General features: G+C 41.4%; 1 protein-coding gene across 1 annotated transcript; it reads right to left on the bottom strand.

Moving 5' to 3' along the window:
• Window positions 1-3,493: 3,493 nt before the first annotated feature.
• Window positions 3,494-6,115, bottom strand: LOC122079031. The gene is made up of 2 exons (XM_042645291.1): window positions 5,777-6,115; window positions 3,494-5,566 (listed from the first exon to the last, which is right to left on the bottom strand). Exon 2 carries the CDS (start codon window positions 5,564-5,566, stop codon window positions 3,818-3,820), a length of 1,749 nt encoding a protein of 582 aa, XP_042501225.1. The 5' UTR covers window positions 5,777-6,115; the 3' UTR covers window positions 3,494-3,817.
• Window positions 6,116-7,348: the final 1,233 nt, after the last annotated feature.

The raw sequence follows: 7,348 nt of genomic DNA, 5'->3' as shown, positions 1-7,348 counted from the left end.
TTAAATGAGGATGAGGGGGTGCACCATCAAATCTAATCTTCATCTAATGTGTTGTGTGCATGGTCGTGTATAATGCATAGTTGTGCAAAAAACCTTTTGTTAAAAAGATAATAAATAAAACCCTTAGGCCCGTTTGATAATGTTTCAAGAAACACGTTGATAAAAATGGAACAAAAAGAGTTTGATAAAACTGTTTCGTTTCACTTGTTTTCATAAATATAAATTGAAATTTCTACCTATTTATGGTTCAAGAAACGACCCACACCATTCTTTCGCTGAAAATGACTTGTGGCTATTCTTTCGTTGGTTACTATCGATTTCCATAAACATGACTTATCAAACACCTTCAATTCCGTTTCTATTTCTATAAACATAAATTTATGATTCTGTCGTTTCTTGAAACAAAAACAGTAGAAACATTATCAAACGAGCCATTGGTATACAATCTTGCACGAAACCTTTTGGAAGAAAAGAGAAAAAAAAAAATATATATATATATATATATATACAAATCGCACATAACCTTTTGCCAAAAAAGAAAATAAATAAAGCCTTTCGTGCACAACAGTGTACAAAAACCTTTTGTAGAAAAAAAATATAAATAAATAGTGTACAACCCTTTCGCCAAAAAATTAATAAGGGCAAAAGAATGTGCTAATACATGCTAGCATGCGGGCAAATGGAAAGGCCTCTTGGAGCATCTTCAACCCGTTGTGTTTAGGCATGTACTTGTGGCTTGTGTTAGTGGGTAGCATTCTTCCTTCCAATTAATAAATAAATGCCAAAAGTATTGTATATGTAAATGGTGCATAGTTGCACCCAAGATCTTGGATGGGGACAAAGCCCCAATCAAAATGACAAACACCCCTCCCCCTATTGTAAAAGTCGTTGATGGGATTCATAAACGCTTCATGCAACATGCATGAATCCCTTCCTCATAAATAAATTAAAGTCGAGAGAACGCTACTCAATAGCACATGTACACATCAGTGCCCACTGGCCAATGGGAAGATGTGCATGAGCATTTTCAACATGGTGCAATATGGTCTTTTTACATTCACTATGTCTTGGTGTAGGTATACGCTATGAGGTAGCATTCTTTCTTCCATAAATTATAAAAGGCTCATCTCCCATAATAATAATAATAATAATAATAATAATAATAATAATAATAATAAAGATAGAAAAAACTGAGGAGGAGGAGGTATAAAATAAAGTAGCCAGGCCCAAGTAATCAAGCACGGTCTATCATTACAAATAAAGCCCATCATGTCATTAGACGAGCTTTATATTTATACCTTGATAAATTAAGTGTCAGCCATCCTTAAGCTTAAAGTGTCCTTCATTCCATTGTTAGTCCACGAGTAAATTTCTCTTCTAGCCTTGATAGAAATGCCACTGTTGCCTCTATCTTGGTTAATAAATTTTGGTTCCCTCCCACCTCACCCCTATCCCATTCCATTCCATTATGGGGTAGATGGCTAATACTAATCTAATAAGTGAAGTAGTCGTCGTTTGCCAATTGGCTCAGCACCAAACTGCTCGTGCCTGCCCATTTTGTCTTGCCTTAAATGGAATGGCTCTCTTAGTTACACTGCCTCCCTGGTGTTGCTATTTGTTCTAACCTCCTTCCCCTTCCTCCTGGGCTCAATGGGAGTGAGGACAAAATCATCTGTCTCCCCTTGCCCTCTAGCTCTTTCAGCTCCTCTTCCGGCTGGGACTTTGTTAGGTCCAACTATCCAAGGGTCCCTTGTCCCTTGGCATAGAGTTTTCTGGTTTAAAAGCCACATCCCCCGTCATAGATTTACTGTTTGGCGTACCTCTCCAACTGCCTTCCTAAGCAATTCTTCCTTATCCATCGGCATATTCAAGTTCCTCCTTCATGTTGCTTTTGATGGAATGGTATCCGAGATGCTAATCACATTTTCTTCTCCTGCCCCTTCTCTTTTATGATTAGGAAAAAAAATCCTTGAGCATTGCTGGCCATCTAATATAAGAGTTATTTAGTCTTACCAGATAATGGATTTGTGTAGATATGACTTTTGCTAATTCCTCCATTTGCGATACTGTTGGGAAGCTTACCTAGCTTCTGCACTGCCATTAGTCATATCTGGATGGAGCGGAATCTTCTTAGATGAGCTTTCAACTCTCGTTTATTTGATAGGATTTGAAAACCCATTTATTCCGACATTCGTACCAAACTTGGTTTTCTCCCCCATCGTCCTGTCTCTGATTCTCTGAATGCTTATTGTTATTTCTTGGGTTTCCTCCCCCTTTTTTGACTTTGCTTGACTTGGTTCCCATTGATGTCTTGATATTTTTGTTATCTATTCCTCTTCTTGTTTGGGATTGATTCCCTTACATTCTATTGTATGGAAAAATTTGGCTACTACTCGGGTTACAACCAAGCAGCTGCAATCCCCTGCAACCCCCTGCTGGCAGCTAAAGAAAAGGAATATTCACTTTCCCCTAGGGTTCACAAATAGTCTCCTAGATTATAGTATTTTTCAAAATATCCCTTTAGATTCCATTTCTTTGACTGATTGCCACTACTTGACTGCAACCCGGGCATCAACTAAATTTCGTACCTATTGTATCTCCTCCCCTCCCTTTCCCCTTTCCCTCCTCGTAATTTATTTTTCCATTCATTATAAAAAAAAAATAATGCCAGATCAGGAATTGGAATCAGGATGGTCTCCACGAGCCTATATATAATGCCATGTGGCAATTTTTTTTCTTTTCTTTGTTGTTCTGGAAATGTTACAGCTAAAGTTACTGGTAATTTTATTGTTTGCTTAGCTTTAAAGGCAAAAAAGATTCAAGCTGTTGGGCTTCCAGTACTGCTCGGATTGATGGTCCAATAGTTTAAGAGGGAGGGAGGCAACTCAGGTTTCACCGTATCACGCAGAGACATGTAATAAGGGCTAGGGCCCACATGATCAAGTAAAATAAAAAACATGTGAAAAGATAACAGTATATTAATGTTGTAGAGACTATATGTATAAGAAAGGAAATTGACTATTTTAACTTTGAACTGAGTTGACGCAGGCAATCCATCTAAGTAATCATCACCATCTTCCTGGTGATGGTCTACTACATATTCCTTCTATAGATATCCATAAATGAAAAGTAGCTAGGCCCTCCTTTGTTCCCCCAACATCAATAAAGATGAATTGTAAAATCATCACCATTTCTTTTTCTAATACAGAACACCCACATCTTTTTTTTTTTATCCTGCAAGAATTTTAATTATGTAATACCATTTCTATCTCTACACTCCTATGTATGCGAATGAATGAAGGTTACTCGTTACAAAACTACACTCACTTTCGAAGATCATGTGAGCCCATGTTGACGAAACCATTCTTCATACTATGATTGGTGTGTAATGGAAGAATCCCTGCATTGGTGCGTGGAAACCTCTCCCTAAACTATAAAAACATTATCATTTTTCCTATGTTCATGTATTTAATTCATTTTTCATAGGGAAATATGGGTGGGAAAATCCATTAACATAAATAAATAAATAAATAAAATCAACAAATAGAGAATGGTTAGAATGAATGGCCCCCTCAGAACTTGGATACCTAAATTCCATCCACAGAAAGGGATAATGGTCACGATAAATCATTAAATCCCACATGCAACCGGGGACCGCTCCTCCCATTTCCACATGCACCAAACTCCCCACCTGTTTTTGTAATTACATCTCTATACTCTATACACTATACACCACAGTCCATTTTGCAACCCATCTTCTCAGCAAATGATCCTCCAGACTTCCCCTCCAAGAGTCATCTGGTTTTTACTCGATATGCTATTTTGTTGTGCTAGTGCAGAGAGCGTTGAGTATGACATGCCCCAGCATCAGATCAACATAGTAATGATGCCCGATCTCACCGTCCCTCCACTTAGCCTTCAAAGGGGCCCTACCGTAATGGACCCCATCATTACAACGGTTGTCAAAGTGCCACGCGTACGTGATGTCGAAATCGTCGATCACACCCGTCACGATCCCTATGCGCTTCATCTTCTCCAATAACACACCATTGAAAGCCTCCATCTTACTCGGATTGAACATTAACCTCCTCGCATACCCACCAGTGGCGATCGTCGACCGGAAAAACACTTCCGGTGAGCGTTCCCCCCTCTGACTCACCCCTTCCAACACTTCTTTCCAGAACGTCGCCGCCTGCTCTGCTCCCACCGAGAACTGCCTCACGTTCTTGAAGTGGACACCATCGTGAAGTCCCGAGTTCAAGATCACCGTATCAGGTACTGTATGTTCGGAGATGAAGTACTGCTTCACTAGATTTCGAAACCCTTCGTCTCGGAGAGAATCCAAGCCTTCGTAATTCTGAGTCTCGTTCCAATGCCCGTTGAAGATGCTTGTGATTCGAACTGTCTGAGTCTTATTCCTTGGGTTCGTGAAGTTGTTATCGAATCGTCTCGGGACTGTAGTGATTTCGGGCAAGTCCAGTATGAAATTCAAAAGGTTTCGTATCGTGTCCACATGGTTGGAGTCGCCCCAGAAGAATATCCATCGGTTCTGCAGGCATTCCCAAGCCAAGTTTGCGGAGAATAACCGAAACGAGCAGTGGCTCGAATAAACCCAACCGTTGCTCTCTAGTGAACTTAAGGAACCCTCACACCATGGCTTCTGACAGGGGAAATCGGGCTTCAGGCACCGATACCGACCGTCGCTGCTAATCTCGCAATCTTCATTCTTCGCGAGTCGAGTCCACCGACCGGACCAGACGTCCTTTGCGAAGTCAGATTTCTCACAGATTTGTAGTTCAGGAAGTTGAGCATTGCTTCGGAAGAACCTGATAGGAATTCGGCGGAGCTCTCTCTGGTAGGCGAACCGCTCCGGCGAGAATTTCAGACCCTCGAAGTGACGGAATAGGAGGACAACGGTTAGGTTATATTCACCGGAGAAATCAGGGTGAACTTGAAGGTAGATAGAATAAGAGCCATTGCCATGGTCCTTCAAAGGCGGTCGAGATTTCCAGAGCTCGCCGGAGAGGTCCGTCTCAAAGTAGTCTCCACCCAAGCAGCGCGGATTCCCTCTCCCATCGACGGCTTGAATAACGAATCTGTGAATTTCTCCGGCAGATAGTGTAACTGGGTTCTTGTCATCTAGACCTGGGATTCTAATGTCCCCCGTCATAGAATCACGACAGGGTTCACCACCCGGAGTTAACCATCTAAATAGCAGATTCGATGTGAAATCTGGTTCCGATTCGACGGAAATCCAACCAAGATGAGGCATTCTCGGTGCTCTGTTCAAACTCTTTCGATGGTACTTCTGTGTAACATTCACAAGACCATGGAAAGTCTGGTGGGTTAGATTTTCTAGACTTTCAATCTTGAGGGCCATATAATCTTTCCGGCTCCGCATCCGCCACGCGTTGATACTGTATTTGATAGTGGATGCATCGATGCCCCAAATGAACAGCATTCCCAGGAAAACAGCCACTGTTAGTATCGGGAAACGCATCGGAAACCATAAGTTTGGACGGAAAATCACTGGGTTGGAGACGGAATTCGCTCCTTTTTCCGGCATCTGCAATACAGCAGCAAAGAAAACCTATAAAAAGACTATATAACAAAAATTCTAGCCAATCCTTACTTCAAATCTTTCGTTCAGTTTCTGCAGTTCTAAATAACTTTCATTTCTCCTCTGTATTCATAATGAATCTCGAGCAATAATTATGTGCAGTTGTGGAGTGGGTGAATGGAGAAGAAGATAAGATAAAGAGAAAGAGAAACCCACTGGTGCTTTACTTCAAGCCTTCAAACCAACGAGCCTTTCTGCGAGTTCTTTAAAAAAGGCTTCCGCGTGTGCGATCCGAGCTGTGAATCACAAGCAGCTGGAAAAGAGCAATTCGCCTTTTGCCGACGAAAGAGCTTTTGGAGCCGCATTAATTGAAGAACTAACAGTTCTTCTTCATTATATATCTGTTCTAGAAAACCAGAGACGAGAGAGAGAGATGTTTCAAGCTATAAAGATGAACTTGGTAGAAGGGGCAGAGAGACGTGGAGAAGGATGAGGGAAAAGGCGGGGGTAACGAAAGACAAGATCACGGTTCATGGAGAATCAAATTCATATTCATATTTGCCTTGTTTCCCAAAATGTCCTCGCTTAATTGCTAGAATGACAGCTGGGCGAGGTTCCGAACTCCCTATCGTCTCCGACAGAACGCGACAAGTTGCCACCTGGTATTAGTTTTTGTAGGGATCTGTGCCAGTCCGGTTGAGGCGGCGTTAATGACGCCGTTACTTAACGATTGGAGAAGGAATAATATTCTCAATGGACACCCAATTGTGAACTTCGCAAGAGCTGGAGCATGTGGCACTGTAGCATACACGAATAACCGACGTTCTATCTATATATCTATCATCGTCACGATCATCCACCCCTTTTTAATTATTTGTAATAAGTTGGGTACTCTTAATTAATTAATTAGCCGACCCTAAGCTAAGGGAGTAAGTAGGTACTCTATAATTAGTTATAGGAATTTTTATTTTGACGAGGTAGGATCTTATTGACATTCTATAAAAGTGTCAAATAATTTATAATTGTGTAAGAGAATGTTACCTGTTGGTGTGGTGTAGTAAGGTCTTTTGTATTTGCTGTGTCGAGGTGTAGATAAATACTAGTCGTAAGTATTCTTCTTTCCTTTATAGTTTTATTTTTGGAAAAGAGTTCGTCGTCTAGTCATGTGGCCATTAACTCAAGGGGGTAGCACAGTTGGTGAGTAACAAACTTGGTACGAGTCATAAACTCAGACGTGCTAAGTTTGACTCCCATTAGGCACACCTTGGGCCACTCACACGGGGTGTTTAATGTTTTTCACTGCTTTTAATGAATGTTGAATGATTTTCATTCAACCCTGGTATGACCCAGTCAATGTGATTGTGGGGTCAGTATGGACCTGCGGAACTAGTCAGGCTGAAAACCTGAATACCCGTTGTTAGCAAAACAAAAAAAGGTCATGTGGTTGTCGCACTGGCATGGGCCAATGAGAGCAATAGAAGCAATAACATGAGTTTTTTTTTCTTTCCAGAGGAGGTAGGGTTGTAATTTTATGCGTTCATGTCCAGGCGCATGCTCCACATGACTCTGGAACGTTCTTCTTTGAATTGGATCCCCTCTCTTGGATGGTGGATTCGACTCCTCTTCAATTAATTGGATGCCGAATTGGTGGTCCAATGGGTTGGGAGGACCCCGAACACACATCCTGCCCAATACATGGTGTACGTATCTCTAGGTCCTCCCAGTTGTTGGATCGCTAATTGGGCGCCTAATTAATTGGGGATAATCTATTTCCTTGAACCATGGCAA

Source organism: Macadamia integrifolia, chromosome 1, assembly GCF_013358625.1.
Source record: "Macadamia integrifolia cultivar HAES 741 chromosome 1, SCU_Mint_v3, whole genome shotgun sequence".
Classification (NCBI taxonomy): Eukaryota; Viridiplantae; Streptophyta; class Magnoliopsida; order Proteales; family Proteaceae; genus Macadamia; species Macadamia integrifolia.
This window is presented reverse-complemented; position numbering and strand designations above follow the sequence as displayed.

Bases quoted from the DNA above. Each gene is read 5' to 3' on its own strand.
- LOC122079031 (XM_042645291.1), bottom strand. From the start codon at position 5,566: ATGCCGGAAAAAGGAGCGAATTCCGTCTCCAACCCAGTGATTTTCCGT.